The 20,845-nt window shown below is 57.3% G+C and overlaps 1 protein-coding gene and 1 long non-coding RNA gene across 6 annotated transcripts; both read right to left on the bottom strand.

Annotated features, from left to right (window-relative positions):
• Nucleotides 1-266: 266 nt before the first annotated feature.
• LOC112058722 (uncharacterized) lies at nucleotides 267-4,811 on the bottom strand. Its single transcript, XR_002887879.3, has 3 exons — nucleotides 3,801-4,811; nucleotides 2,534-2,719; nucleotides 267-770 (listed from the first exon to the last, which is right to left on the bottom strand). It is a non-coding gene; the product is annotated as an uncharacterized LOC112058722 (long non-coding RNA).
• A 7,020-nt stretch (nucleotides 4,812-11,831) lies between these two features.
• Nucleotides 11,832-20,799, bottom strand: ISG20L2 (interferon stimulated exonuclease gene 20 like 2). Of its 5 annotated transcripts, none has more exons than XM_065574310.1 (5): nucleotides 20,648-20,799; nucleotides 18,375-18,731; nucleotides 17,272-18,124; nucleotides 15,921-16,121; nucleotides 11,832-14,784 (listed from the first exon to the last, which is right to left on the bottom strand). In XM_065574310.1, the coding sequence occupies exons 3-5, from the start codon at nucleotides 17,998-18,000 to the stop codon at nucleotides 14,671-14,673; spliced, it is 1,044 nt and encodes a 347-aa protein (XP_065430382.1). In that variant the 5' UTR covers nucleotides 18,001-18,124; nucleotides 18,375-18,731; nucleotides 20,648-20,799; the 3' UTR covers nucleotides 11,832-14,670. The 5 variants fall into 5 exon arrangements, with proteins under 5 accessions (XP_065430382.1, XP_065430380.1, XP_005311000.2 ...); XM_065574308.1 differs by having other exon boundaries at nucleotides 18,375-18,925; nucleotides 20,648-20,745; XM_005310943.5 differs by lacking the exon at nucleotides 18,375-18,731 and having other exon boundaries at nucleotides 20,648-20,786.
• Between the last annotated feature and the right edge of the window lie 46 nt (nucleotides 20,800-20,845).

The following is a 20,845-nucleotide window of genomic DNA, read 5'->3' on the forward strand; positions in this document are numbered from 1 at the left end:
AAATCCATTAGTGATTGTGGGGCTCAGCGACACTGGAGCTACAACTAGAGCCAGTGGTACTTTCTCTGCATGATTTAAAGCCACAACCTGAGCCAAGCCTACCCCAGGCTCCTCCTACCTTCATGGGCTTCCTCACTTTTTCTCTCCTGCGCTGCGTGTTCCAAAGCACATAGTAACGCCAACGCAAGCCAGCGTGCTCCACCCCAGAGACAGCTGCACTGCTGGGGTGGCAATAGCTTGTAACGAAGGCATAACACACCGGAGGGTTAGTAAGAGAATAAACTTTATTTCCTGGCCCTGGTGGTGATTTCTACATACAAACTCGCAGCGTGCTGTGGGAAGCTTTGGTTGCTAATTAGCGCAGTCGTTATCTTTCTAGGTGACAGCCAGAGGCAGCATGATAGAAGACCCCTGGGTTTGATTTCGCAGGGTATATCCTAGGCTTCTAGCACGGATCCGTGACAGGGCCCCAGCTTTGGAACGGTCTCTGGGAGGAGCCTCTCAGTGCCAGATCCCCAAGGAGTCTCACATTCCCTCCAGGGTAGGGCAGGTGGCTTCACCGCCTCCTTAGAACTGGCCCTCTGGGCCAGCAGCACCCCTGCTTCACGCCGCGAACTCTGGTCAGCAAGGGCCACCGAGACAGATGCCGACGGAGACGCGTACGCTCTTCGGGGATTCAAGCCCCTCGTTCAGCATCTGCGGCGACGCTCGCACAGCTGCTGTCAGAACTGTAGGGTTGATTAGTCATCTGGAACGCAGCCTGGGCAGTCCTGAGAGTACCACAGAGAAGAGACGGTTAAAGCGTGATCCACTGTGGTTAGCCCTTGGTTCAAGCTCTGTCTGACCGTCCGCTTGGCCTCCAGCTGAGAGTCCTGACTCCTTCCAGCAGCCAGCTCGGATCCCCCACCTCACCTCCCAGTCCTTTGCCCTCCAGCTGGGGAAATGCTGCTCGGCCTCCCTGAGGAGAGGAAAAGTCCATATCCCCCTGGGTTGTGGGTCGCTAGTCGTCCGGGCGATTGGATTTGCCATGGTCTTCTCAGCTGCTCCACTGATGTGGGGCATAAGCGCCGGACAGCTAAGCGCCATTCTCACCAGTGTCCTAGCCTGCCGCGAGAGCAGACAGCCCTTGTCCACCCACTCGGTAAGCATGCACATATAGGGGAAACTGAGGCACACACAGGCGCCGTAAAAATATTACAAATGATCCCCACTTCGTCACACCTAAGAAACTCCCCGCAGTTCTAGCTCAGCTACCCAATTGGATGCTGTCAAGAGGGGCTATTTGTCATGCCTCCAGCAGCACCCCAAGCTCAGAGGGTCAAAGGGGACACACCAGACCCCATGGCTTTAGAGGAGAAGGTGTCCCGTGCAGCTGTAACCCACTGGTGAGCGGGTGCCTCCTGGGTCCCCATCTGTTTCGGGGCAGAGATGCTGTGTTGGTCACGCTGCACAGGTCGGCAGCCCTGGCTCTTTAGATCAGCTCAGGTCCCGGGCGTCCCGGCCCAATCAGTGCCCACCCAGCACGTGGGGAATGGTCATCTGGTAACGGTGGCAGCCGGCCATGGGTCACCTCTGCCAGTGGCCAAGTTTGCCACCTTGTCCAGGACAGCACTGGGGGAGGTCTCTGCAGCGTTGAGAGGGTTCCCCCACTCACAGCACCTTTCTCTGTCAGGCTGCCATCTCTCTCCCTGGGAAGTCAGGAAGTTTCATGATTGGGATGGGAAACTGAGGCACGGGGAGAGATGAAGTAATTTACCCAGGCAGGGAGCCTGAGGCAGAGCCAGGAACCAAGCCCAGGTTGAGTCTAACACCGCCCTTCCTCCCTGTGCTTAAACAACTGCCACGGCTTTCCCCCAGAGGGATAGCCCTTCCATCAGTGCAATGCATCCACCTCTGAGGTGGAACCTGGCAGCTGAACAGTTGTTCTGAAACAACTTTCAATCACCACTGCCCTGGGGCTAGCTTTGAACCCCTGAACAGGCTGGGAAAGACTCGGGAACCCATTCCTCTGGTACATGCCCCCACATGAAGCACCTCCATCCATCACCAGAACATTTCCTTCTCCACATCTGGTCTCCCATACACTCCCCCTGACCCCTGGATATACACACTAACTATTCCAACTATGTTGTGGCTAGTGGGTCCTTTCCAACGGCTGAAATATTTCTGGGGATCAATTGTTTTAATGTCTATTTCACTTCTCCATTATTCCTCTAATAAGGTCGAACATCTGGAAGGTTGGATGCTTTAAGCGCCACTGCTTAGTTCAGTCTAACTATCACACCATGGTAACAGGAAAAAAATCTATGCTACAAACATCCCAGATCATAAAATGCCACAGAAATTAAATATAAATGCAAAGGCCATGTTTCCTTTGTGGGTGTGATATATTTGCAGCAGCTAACGATCAAAGTAAAAATCTCCCAGGACCTGATATGCAGGAGAATGACTCTGAAGGGGAATGTTTTAAATTCCTCTTGGGTTGTACAGCTACTGGGCCCCGAATGTATCTAGAGGCAAAGATTTTACAAACCTGTCCCTGGAATGCAGCCACCTCTGGGGTGGGGCAGGCATGGTAACCATACAACAGCCACACAGAACATGGCACCGGGATCATTCACTCATCACTGAAACGCAGCAATCTCTGGGGTGGGGGACAACAGCTGTTTAACAGTGCCTGGCAACAGCTCAGGACAGGAAGTTGGGCATTTGGATACAACTGAAAGCAGAGAGGAGTTATGGAGGGGAAACGTAATGACACCTTTCAGAATTAGGCCAGCTCTCTGGCGTGAAAGCCCCCAACTCTTGCACACACCAGAGGGCACCAAGGATCTTCAATGGCCTGGAGAACCATTTTGCGCGTTTTACCAGCATGGATGGTACTTCTAGCATTACAGCACTTTCTACAGCTCACCTCCGCTGCTGCTCCACCACAGACAACACCTGTGAACCTTCAGGTCCCACTGCAAAGCCCAGCTGTTCGCCCCGGAAGGAGGGGTGAGCGGACAGAGGAGAAGCATGTTTTGCTTTGGACAGCGGCTCCTGTTGGTTTGCATTTTTTCCCTCCACCCATCGCTTGCCAGCTTCCACCATATTTGGCGATGCCCTTTAATCCCCAGCTCCTGGAGTCACGTGGTTAGGGCAGAGTCTCAGCTTCCATTTAAAGAAAAGAAGAGCCAAGCTGGAAAGCATGCCCCCCCCGCCCGCCCCCCTCAAGGCTCGGACACCGGACGGCAAATAAAAAGATCCCAACGTTTGTTAATCTCAACTTTAGGGGCCCAACTCATGAATCCGAAACACTTGGGGCTGCCGATATGGAGCAAGCTCTCTGTGCTGGCAGGGAGGAAGGGAGACTCCCAGATACCCTTGCTGGCCAGAGAATACAGTAAACCGTACACGAACATCCCATGGCAGGCTGCCTGTTTTTCCAGAGCTTCAGTTCCAGGGCTAGAAAACCCGCTAAGCTAAATGCAGCCAACACATCAAACGTTATCAAAGCCTACAGCTGCCTGTAGCAGCCCTGGTGATAGGAGAGAGGCAGGGCTGGGCTGTGATGAATATGAAGAAGGCTGCTAGGGACAGACAGACCTTGCCATTCTCTCTGGCTTCTAGGCTGGGCTATATAGGTCACCGGACAGGGTTTCCCCAAAGACTAGCTGACAGAAGGATCACATGCAGGCTCTGGAGTTCTGCTCCCATCACCAGGGCCTCTGGCCAACCCCCTCCATTAAGTTGGACGTGTTTGCTGGCTAAGCGATGATAACCCCATGCTATCCCAGCAGCCCCTCCACACCCCTTACCTTTGCATTGTCGCTATGAGTCCAGGCAGGGGCTGTTGTTTTTGGCACCAGGGCAGAGTGCAATTGCTGACAGATTTCCCCCTCTCTAGCTTCACTGCTCGGGCTGTAAGGAAAAAACTTGGCCAGAGGGAAGGGGAAAGAACTGTGTTTGTAAAGGCCCCTGGGCCACACCTGATTGATTGATTGTTTGGAAGCACACAATGCAGACACGCCTAAAGGCAGCAGGAGCATACAGTCTGGTAGTGATTTGGGATTCCATGCCTAGCCGGTAAGCCAGGGGTGACGCTTGCTCAGAGTCAACGGTTTATCCTGATGCTCAAAATCGGAGACCATGTTAACAGAGACCCTGGAAAAAAGACAGCATCTCCTTCCTTTGAAACATGGAGCCCCCTAAGAGCAAGCCCAACCCAGTCAGCATCCTGCAATTGCCAGAGGCTCTGGGTCAATGAGTGTGTTATTGTTTGTGGTACAGTCTTGTCCTGAGAAGCCACACCTGTGATCAGAGCCCCTTTGCGCCAGGCTCTGCACAGACATGTAGCGAGACAGTTTCTGCCCCAGTGAGCTCACCATCTGAACAGACCAAAGAGGGAGAAGGGAAACTGAGGCACAGAGCAGGGCCGTGACAAAGGTCATACGGCAGGGGAGGGGTGGAGCTGGGCCTGGAATTCAGGACTCCTCACTCGCAGGCTAGACTTACCCATTGGGCCATGCTGCCGTTCGCTCGCCACAGCTGAAGAACAGCCTGGAAAAGGGACCCTGAAAAAGATCTGGGGGTCGCGGTGGCTAATCAGGAGCTCCCAGCATGCCCCTGGGCCAAGAGAGCTAATGTGAGCTTGGGATGCAGAAACCGGGAAATCTCGAGTCGGAGCAGAGAGGTTATTTTGCCTCTGTATTCGGCACTGGTGCGACCGCTGCTAGGAGCCCGTGTCCAGGCCTGGTGCCCACAATTCAAGAGAGGTAAATTGGGGAGGGTTCAGAGAAAAGCCACGGGAGAGATCCGAAAACCTGCCTTCCAGTGGTAAACTCAAGGAGCTCCATCTCTTTAGGGTAACAAAGAGAAGGTGAAGGGGTGAATTGATTATGCAGGGGCTGGACTTGGGCACTGCAAGATCTCTGTTCTCCTGGTGCCCTTGGCATCTGCTCCACCGAAGCCCAGCCTCCCAGACAGCAGCCCTGTTTTTCTATGCAGCCCATTCTCTCCCCATGACGCTCCCGTGCCCAGCCACTCCACAAGGGTCCCTCTATCACAGCCACAGTGGGTACAACAGGCTGGGGAGCCAATTGCATCTATCTAAGGCTCCCGCTATTACCAAAGCGCCCCCTACGGTGCTAGGGGCTGTACAAGTATCTGAGTACCTCACCTTCTTTGATGTATTTATTCTCACAGCACCCCGTGGGGCGGGGCAGTGCTGTTATCCTCATTGTGCAGATGGGGAAACTGAGGCACGGAGCGGGTCTAAAGTCTGAGGTCGAGCAAGGACTGGAACCTTTGTCACTTGCTTTGCAGGCTAGCGTCCTAACCACTGGACCAGCCTTCCTCCCACCCCCATGACATCTGGACCCACAAGCATCATGGGGTCCCCTGTCCAGTGAAGGGGCCATCTGAGACAACCCCTCCCACCCCCCGACTCATTTCACACAAGTCACCGAACAAATCTGCGACCGTTTTTGCTCACACCCAGCCCGGCTCAGATTCAAACTGGTGACCTTAAGGTGACAGACTCTGTATCCTGTTTCCAATGCCCCCCACCGCCCCGTAGCCGCGCAGCCCCCCCCCCCAAAACACAGCTCCCCGAGTGGCGTGAGAAACCCTGCAGATGTGAAAGGAGCTAGCCAAAGGCCCTAATTGGTTTGGCATGTCCCGAGGTTTTGCAATCATAACGCCGGGCGGGTGTTTTCACTTTTCATTGTTCGCGGGGCCCCCAGGGTGAGGATGGAGGGTAAACAGGGCCTGTTTCTAACCTTCACGCCATCCCAGCCATTCCCACCGCACAGGGGAGATTGAAAACACTTAAGCAAACGAAAGCTGAGCCCGGGGTCTTTCCTGGCAGCATCCCGAGCAGATCTCAGATAGGATTCTTTGTTATGACTCCGGAGAGATGAAGGACACCCACAAACCTATACAGATCAAAGCTCCGGGAGGAGGGGGGGGGTCAGCACAGAGGTGGTCTGGTTGAGTTCGGAGTAAGGGGCAGCAGGGACCTGACCCCAAGTTATTTGCCTTATGGCTTGTTTCATTTATTCCTGGGGTCAGGACACGCAGGATGAGCAGGCAAAGGGGTGGGGGGAACTGGTGCTGTTTGCAAAGCACTTGCTGGATTTCCTCCAGCGCTGTGCAAGGGTAAAGACAGGCTGGAGACACTCTGAATAGCTTTGTGTTTTAGGCAGCGGATGGGCACTGGCTTCAAATCCCAGCTCTGCCACAGCTTCCCCTCATCCCTCTGGTCCTCCGCTTTCCCTCCGTCAAAGAGAGATCGTAAGCCTCCCTTTGTCTGCTTAGACTGCAAGCGGATCGGGGCAGGGGCTGTCTGTGCAGAGCCCAGCACAATGGGGACCCGATCTTGGGACAGATCTCTTTGTGCTACTGAAATATAAACAGGCTTGGAAGGGTTCGAGTGTTACTGACAAACATCAGTTTCACCCTACACACCCAAGCCCAGGAAAGAAGAGAATTGAAATTTACAGTCTGGCAAAGTAAGAAAAATGCTGCCTGAGAACTTCTTAGGGTCCTGCCTTCATGTGTCATCAGGCTGGTCTCAATGGGGCTGGAGCAGTGGCCCCAGTTAGGTCGCTTTAACTTTTTCAGTCTCAACATCTCTGGTCAATACATAATGATGGCATCATGTAGGGTGACCAGACAGCAAATGTGAAAAATCACGACGGGGGTGGGGGGTAATAGGAACCTATATAAGAAAAAGACCCAAAAATCAGGACTGTCCCTATAAAATCGGGACATCTGGTCACCCTAGCATCCTGCCTCACACCGCCCATCATTTTGCACCCTGGTGAAAATATAAATGGAATAAAAATCTCAAAACGTGCTTAAAAATAAACGTCGGGATTCTAGCAACAGAATTCTGTTGAGCCTAAATATCGATAAAAATAACCTCCTGGAAATTCAGGTACCCCAGCCGTGTCGGCTCTGGGTGTTGGTCTTTCCAGAGCAAAAGGGATCAGAGCTGGTTTCCCATCTCCTCTGAAAGGGGTCAGTACTGATCCAGAGGAGAGCGCCCCCTACTGAGCTCACTGCGGCACGGCACAGCACCCCCTCTCCATCCGCTGGAGTTTCCGTAGATTTTCACACATGGCCTGGCCTGACAGCAGGAAAGGTTAAAGTTGCACAGTGGGTTTCCCTTTCCCCCCCCCCGCCCAGTGCCCCGCCAAGCCATCTTTCATCAACACTTAGCCAGACTGTCAGCCCCTCTGGCACAACCTGGTTGTGGGTCGGGCGGGGGAAGTTCATTTGTAACAGGCGCGAAACACAGAAGGAAAGAGGTCCTGGGGAAGCAGCTGCTGGCGGGTGACTGGTGATGCTTGCAGAGTTGCCTGACAGAATCCATCCTGCCCCCCGCTAGGCCCTGGAAATCATCACCAAATCGGCTGAGAAAAGTTGGACGCAAACATTAGACAGCTGTATTTTACGGGAGACATTTTTAAAGAGGGGTCACCGGGCAGTTCCCTTCAGCACACTGATTTCCTGGCCAAATTCTATTTAGATTAATTCCATGGCCTGCCTCCCCAAATTTCCCTTTGTTGTGCAGTGTTAAACCACTGCCACACCCCACCCCAGAGGCAGTTGCATTTCAGTGTTGGATGAGTGAACCCTGCGCAGCGTTGCTGAGGGCTGTTACGCCAGTACTGTGTCCCACCCCAGAGGTGGCTGCATTTTAGTGCTGGGTGACTGAACCCTGGGGAGCAGTGCTAATAAACAGCTGTCCCACCTCACCACAGGAGGACAGAGCTGTAGTGAAAGGAATGACAGATCCCAGGCCTGGCCCAGTATTCCACTACTGTACACTGCCTTCACAGCCAACTCTCCCCTTCCTAAACTAGCCTGAACTTACCCCAGTAAGGGAGGGAAATACGATCTCTAATTTATAGATAGGGAAACTGAGGCACAGAGCGGCAACTTGATCAGCTGCCACAGAAAATCAATAGGAAACGAGGGAGTGGAACCCAGATTCCTGAGTGCTAGTCCCCTGCTCTAACCACTAGACCCCACTTCCCTCCCAGAGTTGCAGAGACACCCGGGAGTCCTGACTCCCAGTCTTATGCTCTAACCGCTAGATCACACTCACCCCTGCAAGAGCTGGGACTAGAAGCCAGTGGTCCTGACTCCCAGCCCACCCCCACAACCACTGCTTGAGGCAAAACACACTAATCTCCAAAATCATCCTGATTCACAGCAAAACTTTAAGAAGTTCCAAGGTGAAGTTGGCTCCGGGATGTGACAGGCAACAGGGAGATCAAAAGGCAAGTCAGAGGGAGGTTAGGTGTTATCAGCGGGAGCCATCTCTCTCTGCGGGGAGGGAGCACCTCCCTAATTAATCACACCACCACTCTCTTCAGCTTCCCCCACCCAGCACTTCAGACAGGCCAGAGCTTGTAGCTGATTTATCCAGGGGAGGGTGTTAGCTCAGCTCTTCCGCCTAGGGATACTGGCCGGTGTCCTAGGGTTCAGGGCCGGCCGGGGCAGGGCTGGGACTCTGGAAATCTGGGTTCACCTCCACCTCTGCAGAGGACGGAGGCCCCAATCCGGGAAAGTATCTAGGCTACTAACGCCTAGGAACCCAAATCCCTTTGAGGAGCTGGCTCTGAGTCCCAGCCTTGCACCTTCCACATGGCTACCTATCTATCCAGGGCGCCCATCACCCGTAACATTTGGGCTCCTTCCAACCTTTTCTGTATTTATCCTCACAGCCCCGTCCCCAGGCGAAGGGCACCTGATCATCAGGATCAGGGTCCCACTGTGCCAGGTGCTGTACAGACAGTCCCCGCCCGGCAGAGCTTGCAATCAAAGCAGACAAAGGAGAACCGGCCGAGGTCCAGAGAGACTTGGGATGGGCTTCACGCAGGCGGCTACATCCCGTTCTGAGATCCCGCTGCGATCCACGATCCTGCCGAACCCGCAGGCTCCTAAATCCGCTCCGCGCCTACGACTTTGCAGCAAAAGGACCCCAGGTGTCTCCGAGTCCGGGCACCCAGACCCTCAGCTCCCACCTGAGCGATCCAGGAACCTGGCCGGGCGTTCGGCTGCCCACCTCACCCGTGGAGCCTGATCTAGTCGGTCTCAGCAGCCGCCTACCGGCTCAAGGCCCTCAGAGCAGTCACCCCAAGCGCACAGCTGGGGGTTGAGAGGAACGCCCACCTCCCTTATAGCCTATAGTCCAGTAGTGCGGGTACTCACCTAGGACGCCCCTGGGCCCAGCCCCCCCATGCCTGGTAAGGATCTGCCACCTCTCCGGTGCGTGCCCTCACCACTGGCTAGGGAGCCGTCCTAGCTCTTCTTCCTAGTTAATTCTTCAGCTATCTAATTACGGTGGGACCGTCGGATTGGGAGAGACTGTGGACGGATAGCCCCTCGCCCAGGAGTTAGGGCTCGCCCCTGACAGGTCCCGTCTCATCAGGCAGAGTGGGGGACTCGTACCGGGGCCCCCCCATGCCACCTGGCCAAAGGGAAGTCCCGTCCCCACTCCCCCCACCAGCTGGTTTGTGTGACGTCACCCGTGGGGCCCAATCCAGCAGGCCCCCTCCGAGCACATCTACTGGATCGGGACCCACCCGCAATGTAGGTGCCCCGACGCCTGCCTTCCCCGGTTACTGGAGAAGCAGAGCTGGGCGCCACACACCGCACCGTGCATGGAGGGGGGGGGGGGGGAATTTTGTTGCTTTGTTCCAGCAGCCCCGCCCGGCGTACAAAGCTGCTGTTGCAACCACACTCCCCCCTCCCTCCCTCCCCCTCCAGCCCCTGCTGGCCCGTCTTTGACCCCCCTCCCAGACTGGTTTAGATTTGGAAAAGCAACATCAAGGGGACCCAGGCGCTCGGCCCCAATGCAACAAAGAGGTGGGAAATGCTCCCCCACCACCACCCCACCCCTAGCAACTCCAGGGCCTGCTCAGCCTCTGCTCTCAGGGGGAGTCAGAGCACAGCCCAGCTCCAGGGGGCAGAGATGGGAGAGATCCGGGGGGGGAATGGTGGGGGGGGGGGGGAGGGGCAGGCCCTTGGGTTTCATCTGGCTTCTACTAGTGTGACTACCCCCCCTTATACACCCACCTCCCCACACATACACCCCATCCCCCTCTTTCTACACCCCCAGCATTCCTCTATCCCACCCCCTCCCTTCCCCCCATGCATTCCCCTCCCCCTTCCGTCCATGCCCAAATACCCCCTCCCCAATCCACACGCTCTCCCCTGCACCACAGACCCCCCCTCCCCCTTTCTCAGACACCCCCCAACTTCCTCCCCTTTCCCATCATACCCCCACCCCCCGCGCACTCTGGAGAGTAGCAAGAAGAAATTCAGCCAAAATCCCGGCAGCCGTGGGCCTGACTGGAATCAACCCCCCCCCGCCGCCCCCCCAGGTTGCAGCTGCTCGGCTGCATTACCCTGGCCCCACCTGGAGTCTGAACAAGAGCCCCAGATTTTAAAGAACCCCACGTGTCATTTCCTCTGGGAACCTGGGGGGGGGGGAGGAGTGGTGCGGGCACCAATTTCCTCTCTGTCCCCCAGGTTTGAGTGGGGAGCTGGTACCAGGGGAGCCCGTCATACAGTTCAATCTGGCTTAGCAAAGGGGCTGGGGAGACTGACAGTAGCACCCAGAGGCCTGACCAAGATCCCACCCCCTGGAGGCTGTACAGATCCCAACCAAACCCAGGCGCTGCCCAGACCCTGACCGAGATCCGGGCCCTGTTGTGCCGGGCGCTGCCCAGAACCCAGAACAGGCAACTCTATCAAAAGTAGTTTCATAAGGGTGCCCATCACCATGGTAGCTGGGCATCAGGAACACGAACCTGTGACTCAACTCCAGGTCAACTGAACCCAGCTCTCTGGAGTCCCAGACTGGTGCTTTAACCAGAAGCCTATGCTTTCTCTGCCCCTGCTGTGCTGTGGCTTTCACTGCCCCCCGGGGCAGGTTCTGTCCATGGAGTGGACTACAATCGCCGTTGGGTTGATGGTTCTCTTCCGGGGACCCTTTGAAATCAATCGGTGGATCCCTCCAGAGCTGGCAAAGACATCCTGGGATAAGATGCAGCCTGCGTCCCCATGTCTTCGGACTGTTTGCCTCTTCCAGAGCTCACCGCTGGGCCCCGGTCCCCTGGTTCTCCCCCACAAAGCGGGAGTGAGGCGTGGCTGGAGGCACAGGGAACCCCCAGAGCAGGGAACGGTGCCCCCCTGAAGGATCCATTGGGATCCAGGGTTTGCCACTGCTGCACGGCTCTTCCCAGCTCCTTGGGTTAGTGACCTCAGGCGGCAGGGAGAATTACCGCCCATAACAGCGCTCGGGGACACTTTTGGATGAGTCAGGTGATGCTGGGGAGGAAGCGAAGATGTTTTTAAAACTGACCACTGAATTGTGGGGCCCTCTCCCACTGATCTCCCATCCATCTCCCCACTTGTGGGGCCCAAGTGGAGACCCCCTGCAAGGGATCTGCGTGAAAACCAGCCCCTTTCTAAGATGTCTCAAGTTGCACCCCACAAAACAGCAGCCCCCTAAAATCACAGACTGCTTTTGAAAATCTCAGGCCAGCGTCAACACCCCGATAGCCAGCACTCCTGCACCACAGCTCCACCGAGCCGCCTACAAGTCTCCACTCAGGCAGCGAGCGTTGCTGTCTTTGGGTGCCTAGAAATCGGTGCCACCTACACGCTGCCCCTGGATCTTGTCCTGAAAACCCAGCACTATCAAGCCCTGCCCCGGTGTCTGATGGGAATTGTAGTAGTGTGCCCCTGGCGAGAACCAGACCTACAGCTCCCCAGTGGATATTCTGAGCCCCCCGCGAGCACATCCCCATTGCAGAAGCAGAAATGAATTGATCTTTTAGGTTTTATTTTTTTACGAGTGATTTCCAAAGTGACCCATTTCATTTTCAAACAACCCAACTCACTCCCATGAAGGACCAAACAGTTCATTGCTGCAGGGATTAAAGGACCCGGAAACATTCCAATTTTGAAAGATGCTCGCGCACGGAGCTGTACATGTATGTGAAAAGCACCGTGCTCCGCTCCCCGGACAAACAGTTTGGTCCGAGCACTACGGCAAAGACAAATTCGAGTAACCGTTACTTGGGCAAGCCCGCTCACCGAACGGTTCAACCACGGAGCCCCAGAGCTGGGATCCATTCTCCAGCACTCTGCTGCTCCTGTCTTCACTAACACGAGTACAGAGCAAGGGGGAACCGGAACAGAACAGGCAGCATTTCACCCCCACTTTGTCCTGGTGGAAATGACCATGCCAGAGGATCCGGCCCTTTAAAGAAGTCAGTGCCAATCTTGAAAGAGATCTGAAATTGCAAATGAGAGTCGTCCCACTGAAGGATCGCAAAGGACTTTCCTTCACAACTCCAGCGGGGCGAATAATTCACTTTTGGGATTCGGTGGCAAAAAGGTCATTTCAGGCCTGTTTCAGAAGTGGGAATCTGAGCCTGTCTCCCCCACCTCTCGGGTGAGCGCCCTTCGTACGGGGCAACACCACTCCCACCGCCACCTCGGGCCATCTGGTGACTGGCCGAAATTGTGTGTCAAATTCATGAAGAGCGGTGGGTTTGGAAATCGTTTGCCAGCTCTACTCACAGCACCGCACCGAGGTCAGGATCGTCCTCCCCGTTTCACAGGTGGGGAAACTGAGGCACGGAGCAGCAGCGCGACTTGCACAAGGTCACCCGTTGGGCCCGAGTTGCTTCTTAGTCACGTCAATGTAAATCAGGAGTAGCTCCACTGAAGTCAAAGGGACTTACGCCCATGTAAAGGAGAGCCGAATCGGACCCAGAACGACCCCAGCGATTAGAACCCCACCCTCCCAACCCCTAGGCGGCTGCTGTAACCGCTAGACCATGCTTCCTCTCCTGCAGACTTGACTCTGAAGAAGTTCCTCCCTTCATCCCTTATAGCGGAAGTTCCCTGTTTGGCACAGCCCGCCAATGGAGACTGGGGGGTTGTTTGGGGGAGCGGGTACCTCCGTTGATTTCCTTAAGCTCCTCCAGACTGTGCGTCTGCTACCCACGTCCTGCCTGCTGGCACAGACCCAGAAGTCCGTCTCTGTCTGGTGGCCTGCCCCTGGGCACTGCGGATTGGACGCTGCTCCACCTCAAAGATCCCACCCGTTGCTGTCTCGAACTCGGGGCCACCCCCTGGGTCTTGTCCCAAAACCACAGCACCGCAGTGACATTCCTGCCCATGTTCCATGCTCAGCCAAGCCCTGCCCCAGAGGCTGATGGGAATCATAGTAGAGCGCCTCCTGGCTAGAGTCAGATCAGGGCCTTTGCTGGACTCAAGGCAGCGAGGGCAGCGGCTCCGGGTTGCCACCCACACGCCTCGTGCTAGGAGATGAATCGTCAACCCAGAGGGGCCCCCCGAGGCTGAGGCATAGCTCTCGCAGAAGGGGGGGGGGCCAGAGATGAGTCAGCTGCGGCCGTGACCTCTAATGGAGCTTTTCAGTGGCCCAAGCGACCCCATGCTGCCCTAGAGAGGCCACCATCGTGGGACGGTGCCGGCTGGCTCAGGGGACCGAAGACGGGGTACAGAGCCTCACTGCTGGATGCTGCCCTGACTTTAGCCCAGGCTGGACGTCTCGGCAGAGTCCTTCTCCCTGCGTGAGATGAGTTTGGTGGGTCTCGGCCCGCTGCCCGCATTCACAAGCCACCGCCGTCTCCAGCGTAACTGCCAGCCTCGGCAGGGGGGCCAAGGAGGGAACGGGCCGGGGAGGATTGAATCTCATAATCCCCCAGCAATGGCAGGTGGCACGGGCCCTGATGCCCAGGGTCTAGGAATTTGGGACCTGATTCTCTGGGATAAATCAGTGCAGTGCCAGTGGCGTGCCACTGACCGACCAGCTGGGGCTCTGCAGGGCCGTTCATCAGGCCTCTTAGAGGCACTGAGGCTCGCAAACAGCTGTGCCAACCCATCTCCCCTGCACCCCAGGGTGGGGGAACCCTGAGAGTCCCTTACTTCTGATCCAAAATAAAGCTGAGGGGGTGGGGAAGCCACCAAACACCACTGGGATGCCACAGAAACCTTCCCAGGGAAAGGTCCTTTGGAGACGTTTATTTACCAGCGTCGCTTTCAGCCCCCGAGATCTTCGCCCCTAAAGGTCTGATTCGAACTCACCGACTGGCCCATGCCCCCTACGGAAATCAGATCAGAACGAGAACGTGACGCAGGGCCTGTCCGCATGGGAAGAGAGCACGAATCCTGCCCGGAGGTCTGGACCAGGCGGGTTCTAGGACATGAGGGGCGGCCAGCAGAACCCACGGCGTGATCCAGGCAGGGAACGCTGGGGAGGGGGCGGGCAAAGTGTGGGCCCCCCAGCTGGGAGGTAGCACGGTTCCCCTGCGGGGTTAAGACAAGACGGAAGAGACAGCACTTGGCGAGGCATGTGCGCTAACAGAGACCTGGAGGTGACGCGTGACGGCTGCTACTTCCTCGCGCCTCTGACTGGCGCCTGTGTCAGAAACGCTGCACGAGGCTCCCAGCTGCCCGCCCGCCTCCCCCTCGCCTGCTTTCACTGTCCCCAGGCAGCTGGTCCGTATTCCTACTCCCCGGCCTGGCCTAGGATCCTCCCACCCTGCGTTTTGCTGATCCCCTCTTTTCGTTTGCTCTGGGGTTCGGGGCCTGCTCCTTCTTCGGCAGCACGGGGGCGGGCCCCAAGGCCACTCACTCCTGCTCAGGGTTCAGCGCCAGCTGCCTCTCCCACTCGGCTTCGATCACCCGGTACAGCTCCATGGTGGCTTTGGCGTCTTCCACTGAGGAGTGGCCGTTTTTGCCGACCTGCGGGGAACGAGGGAAGAGAGAGACGATCCATCAGGGACGATAGCCAGTGCGACCGGCCGACAGCTCTGATCCTCACTCGCTGCTGCCCCAGGTGATCAGCATGCTCGGAACAGCAGGCGGCTTGTGGCGCTGGGCATTACTAATGCCGACCTCATTAGCCCAATTGCACAGATGGGGAAACTGAGTCCCAGTCAGGGGACATGACTTGCCCAAGGTCACCCAGTGACAGAGCTGGGGATAGCACAGGGCCCCAGTCCTTTGCTCTATCCACTAGACCACACGGTAGGGTTACCATACGTCCGGATTTTCCCGGACATGTCCGGCTTTTTGGGCTCCAAATCCCCGTCCGGGGGGAAATCCCAAAAAGCCGGACATGTCCGGGAAAATCGGGACATGCGGGCCGGCGGTGCTGGGCCGGGGGCGCCGAGCGCCGGCGGTGCCGGGGGCGCCGGGGGATGGTGGTGCCGAGCGCCGGGGGCCGGCGGGTGCTGAGCGGGCCGGGGGTGCTCGGCCGGGCCCGGGGCCGGCACCCCAGGACCCGAGCCGACCCAGGCTGGAGACGCCGGGGGGGCCAGACTGGGCCGCGCCTCCTCCCCCCACACCCCTCTTACCTGCTTCAGGCTTCCCGCGAATCAAATGTTCGTGGGAAGCAGGGGAGGGGGCGGAGTTGGGGTGGGGACTTTGGGGAAGGGGCGGAGTTGGGGCAGAGGGGGGGCGTGGGCGGGGCTGGGCCCGTGGAGTGTCCTCCTTTTGGAGGCTCAAAATATGGTAACCCTACCACACAGCAAGCAACTCCTGGGAGAGGAAATGCCTCACCTCACTCTCTAGTGACACCCCCTGGCCAGCCAGGGGACAGCACTTTATTTTTCCATTCAGGGACCGCGTCTCCCTTGGCTTCTGGAGGGCGCTGCTCCTTGAAACAGCAGCTCAGCTCTAGAGCGACCCCTGTGGCTGATGCTGAGAACCAGGGGGGACTTTCAGGATGGGGAAGTAGCCAGACACAGCACAGGCAGCAAGGAACTGAGAGGACGTGGGCCGGGGCCCAGATTTCTAGGGCTGCCTGGATGGCCCGGGGCATTGCTAAGCACGGGCGTGGCTGGCGCCTGGGGGCCTGTCCCAGAGGCAGAGGGTACCTGGATGTCTTTGTGCAGTAGCTGCTTGGTGAGGCGTTTCAGCGAGGCCGACTCGTGCTCCGGGAAGCCGGCCTTGCGGTTCAGCAGGGGGATTTTTGACGTGTCCCTGGTCACCGATTTCGGGTGGAAATACTTCAGCGCCTTGAAGTCGTTGTGGATGGCGTGGCCGACCACGATCTTCCCCGCGAGGAGCTTCAGGATCTGAGAGAGAACCAGGGCAGCTCAGGGGCTGGGGACGCCGGGGACCGGCGCTCAGGCAACAAGGCACGTGCCGCAGCCGTCTGATCGGGGTCAACGCTGGCTCTGGGGGGGAGATGCCCCCTACTCTGTCACCCATGCTGCTCCTTGCTGGTGCTTTGGGATCAGCACTGTCTGCCAGGGGACAGTGCCTCCTACTGAGAAACCCACACCACTCCCGAGCACTGGGGTCAGCACTGGCTCAGAGGGGAGAGCGCCCCCTGCTGAGTCCCCCACACTGCTCCCGAACCACCCCACGATCTCCTCTGGTCTCTGGTTCCAGCAGTGACCCAGCCTGAACCAGCTTTGTCTGGAAGCTCTGCCTGGCTGCTTACTTCACCCCAGCGTGGCCAGAATCCTGTCTCCTTCGTTTTAGAGCTTCGCTAGGAACGGGCCTTCTAAGTGGCTGCTCCCTGGACGGTTACACAAGGTGCCGAAAAACCACCGAGAGCCAGCTGCACCGAGCTGACGCTGGGAGAACCCATCACCCACCACCACATTAGACATGTATCAGAGGCAACAACAACAAAAAGGCATCAGCATATTGGATTAAAGAGAGGGTTGGAGCGCCCCCTAGTGAGCTTTTGAGAAAACAGGTTATAGGCAGAGGCAATGCTGCCCAATGGTCCGGGAGGGTGTTTAAGCAGAGGACGCTGGCCCCCTCGGGCATGGCTCGTTTGGAGGTGCCGACTGCCTGGGGATAGCCAGTGCGAGCTCAGCATGGGTTCGAACCTCATGTGTGGCCGCAAAGGGTATGTTCCTCAGAGACGCTGAGCACCCCGACCTCCTCGGCCCTTTCGCTTTCTTCTTACGGTAATGCCTAGAGGCCCCAGCAGAGATCTGGGCTGACGGACCTGAGGAAAGGATGGGGTAGGCCTCATGCCAGCCATGGAGAAGCAAAGGGCCCCCAAGGACCAGCAGGGCAGGGACTTAAGGCCTCTGAAGGGGAGCTCCCAGAGGCACCGGAAACCTTTACCCCAAACTGACTCCAAAGAGAGAGCGCCCCCTCCTGAGTCAAGCACATCGCGGTGCTCCTGGCCACGGCATTGGGCTGAGAGAGGAGAGCGCGCCCTACTGAATCCCCACAAGCCCAGCCGATGCCCTGGGCGCTTACCTCTTTCTGGGCCGTTTTGAACGGGGTGGCGTTCTTCATGTGATGTTTTTTGATGCCGCTCCACCGGGTGCGGTAATCGGTGATGGGGTCGACAGGCCGGATGTACTTGTCATACACCACGTCGCCATGGTAACTCACGATGCTGCACCTGGCCAGGTCGCTGATCCGGCCGCCAGGGCCCGTGCCCACCATCTCGCAGTCGATGGCCACCACTTTGCTGGGCTTGCCCGGTCGGGGCACTGGGGGCAGGCCGCTGTCATACTCGCTCAGCAGGCTGGCTTTCTGCACGCCAGCGAGGGTCTGGGCGCTGTGGTTCCCAGGGGTCCCACTGGCCTTTCCTGATCTGCACTTCACCTTCCTCGCTCCTGATGGAAAACAAGGTAGAGGAGAGCCAGAGTCCGTGGTGGCGCGGGGCTGGTCAAAGCACCAATGGTTATTTGCCTTGGGGAAGGTTTTTGGCTGATGGGAAAGCCCATCTGTCTGGAAAGAGTTCTGATCCTCGGCGAGCCACTTCTTCTTGGTCCTCTCCCAGGAGCGGGAGTCCTGATGGGAGACCTGGCCTTTGGGGGGATGATGCTGGGGCGGCGGCAGCTGCTTCTGCTTCAGAAAACCCCTCCTCTCCAGGAAACGGCGCCGTTTCACAAAGCGCTGGTGTTTCTGGTTGCTGTCCGTTCCCCTCTTGGGAGCCTGCTGGAGGCCCAAGTCCAGGTTGATGATCAAATCCGACATGGTGGGTTCTGGCAGAAGGCAGCAAACATGAGGAGGAGGGAAGATGGAGAAGGGACCCCGGTCTCTTTCACCTCTCAAGCAGCCAGCCCCACACACATGGCTCGACAGAGGTTCACGCCCTCACCTGAAACAGAAAATCAAGACCGTTGCCGCCACTCATCAGAAGAATTCACATTTACAGAGGGATCTCAAAGTGCTTGAGAAACTCTCTCCGCACTAGAATCACTCCACGCCCCAGTGAATTGCCCCCACCTTGGTGTGTGCAACACCACAGATTAGGCCAGGAAGTAAAGAAAAATCCGGCAACCAGCTGTAAGTACAGGGAGGACTGAAATTCGGGGCTTTGGCCAGGCCATCAAGACTAACACACTTACGTTTGTAGGAATGATCAAGGTCTCCATTTTATGTCTCAACTGAAAATCGACACCGGCAGTAGAAAAGCACATGGGCCCCGGAACTTTCCCCCAGAGGGTAGGTGCGACATTTATCTGACCACATTGCAGGGAACCCCCCCCCTGGGTTTGTCTTGTAGGTTTTACATTATTGTGAAACTGACCCAACCCTGCTCAGCCTGTGATCTGATGAGATCAGTTTGTGGCACTACAGCTGCAGATACAACCACCATGAGAAATCTGGATGAGTGGCATCCGACAGCCCGTTAAGACGGTTTATCAACCAACCAATCATGAAAGACTCAGCTTTGGGGTTTGGTTTGGTTCGGTTCCTTATCCCTGCGTGTGGAAAATACCCAACCAAAATGTAGGTTTAGGGAACATACACGGGGCGTGTAAAAGACCAAAGCTCCAACGTGTGTAGAACGACATACAGCATTGCTTTCACTCCTTCAACATAACCCATTTTAATCTGGATTGAAACCTTCCAGTGAAGTGCTGGAGATGCAACCAAACCAGCTTTGTGCTGGTACCTGAGAAACGGAAAGTGAATCTAGGGGCACTGCAAATACACCCATCTCCACAGAAGCTGAGAGGAGTTTACTGACAAACTCCCCCAGTCCCACCCCACTCTGACTCCATGATTCCCCCTCCCAACACTCCCACCCACTGACCCCACAAGTGCTTCATTAGTGCGCCCTGCTCCACTCAAACTCCCTGCTACTGCCTAGTCTAGTCTCTGTCTGGGTCGTATACTCAGCACTATGTCTGGGCGCCTTCTAGTTATGCATTAAGCGACGGCACCCACATCTGCCACGTGCTTGTTCTCTCATCCTCTCCCCAGGGGAGATGCAGGTGCACTGAAGTGTCTTGTTCTTTGTGGGTTTTTAAAAAACAATACACCGTGCTGACCCCCACCTCTTGCTCATCCCCTCCCCCATGAACCCATAACTTCTTCAGTGACGCTTCTCCCCCAAGAGATTAACCATCCCCCTCATTCACCCGCACCCAATGACCTCCTTTTTTACCAACATCCCTCCCCTCTGGACATCCCCTCCCCCACTGATCCCATCCCTCCCTGCACCAATCCCCATCCCACACTGATCTCCCATCCATCCCCCCACTGATCCCCATCCCAACAGCCCCTCTCCCACTGATCCCCCATCCATCCCCCCACGGATCCCCATCCCAAAATCCCCCTCCCCCACTGATCTCCCAACCCCCTCCTCCACTGATCCACCCTCCATTACCCCACTGATCTCCCATCCCCCTCCCCCACTGATCCCCATCCCTCTACCCCACTGATCCCCATCCCTCTACCCCACTGATCCCCATCCCTCTACCCCACTGATCCCCATCCCCCTCCTCCACTGATCCCCATCCCCCTACCCCACTGATCCCCATCCCCCTCCCCCACTGATCCCCATCCCTCTACCCCACTGATCCCCACCCCCTTCCCCCACTGATCCCCATCCCCCTCCTCCACTGATCCACCCTCCATTACCCCACTGATCCCCCAGTCCCCACCTCCACTGATCTCCCAGCCCCCTTCCCCCACTGATCCCAACCCCCTTCCCCCACTGATCCCCCAGTCCCCACCTCCACTGATCCACCCTCCATTACCCCACTGATCCCCCAGTCCCCACCTCCACTGATCTCCCAGCCCCCTTCCCCCACTGATCCCCAGCCCTCTACCCCACTGATCCCAACCCCCTTCCCCCACTGATCCCCATCCCTCTACCCCACTGATCCCAACCCCCTTCCCCCACTGATCCCCATCCCTCTACCCCACTGATCCCCATCCCTCTACCCCACTGATCCCCACCCCCTTCCCCCACTGATCCCAATCCCTCTACCCCACTGATCCCCATCCCCCACTGATCCCCATCCCTCTACCCCACTGATCCCCATCCCCCTCCCCCACTGATCCTCATCCCCCTCCCCCACTGATCCCCACCCCCTTCCCCCACTGATCCCCATCCCTCTACCCCACTGATCCCCACCCCCTTCCCCCACTGATCCCCATCCCTCTACCCCACTGATCCCCATCCCTCTACCCCATTGATCCCCATCCCCCTCCCCCACTGATCCCCATCCCTCTACCCCACTGATCCCCATCCCTCTACCCCATTGATCCCCATCCCCCTCCCCCACTGATCCTCATCCCTCTACCCCACTGATCCCCATCCCCCTCCCCCACTGACCCCCCATCCCCCACTGATCCCCATCACCCCACTGATCCCCACACCCCTCACCCTCTCTCCTTGGGCCAGTCAGACCAAGCCAGGCAGCTGCAGCCGGAAGCGGAAGTACAAACTGCCCCGCTGTCGGGGACACGGGGAGGGACGCACAACAAAAGTCAGGAAGGAGCATGGGCCGCGAAGAGTCGTGCGCATGCGCCAGGAGTGAGCGGCGGCGGAGGTGGGAGGGCGGGGTCAGCCGTCAGACAGTTT

The sequence above is a fragment of the Chrysemys picta genome, chromosome 20 (genome assembly GCF_011386835.1).
Source record: "Chrysemys picta bellii isolate R12L10 chromosome 20, ASM1138683v2, whole genome shotgun sequence".
In the NCBI taxonomy this organism is placed as follows: Eukaryota; Metazoa; Chordata; order Testudines; family Emydidae; genus Chrysemys; species Chrysemys picta.

Coding starts and splice junctions, on each gene's coding strand:
- ISG20L2 (XM_065574310.1), bottom strand. CDS start 18,000: ATGTCGGATTTGATCATCAACCTGGACTTGGGCCTCCAGCAGGCTCCC. Junction 16,122..17,271: donor TCAAAACGGCCCAGAAAGAG/GTAAGCGCCCAG, acceptor GTTCTCTCTCAG/ATCCTGAAGCTCCTCGCGGG. Junction 14,785..15,920: donor TACTGCACAAAGACATCCAG/GTACCCTCTGCC, acceptor CGTTCCCCGCAG/GTCGGCAAAAACGGCCACTC.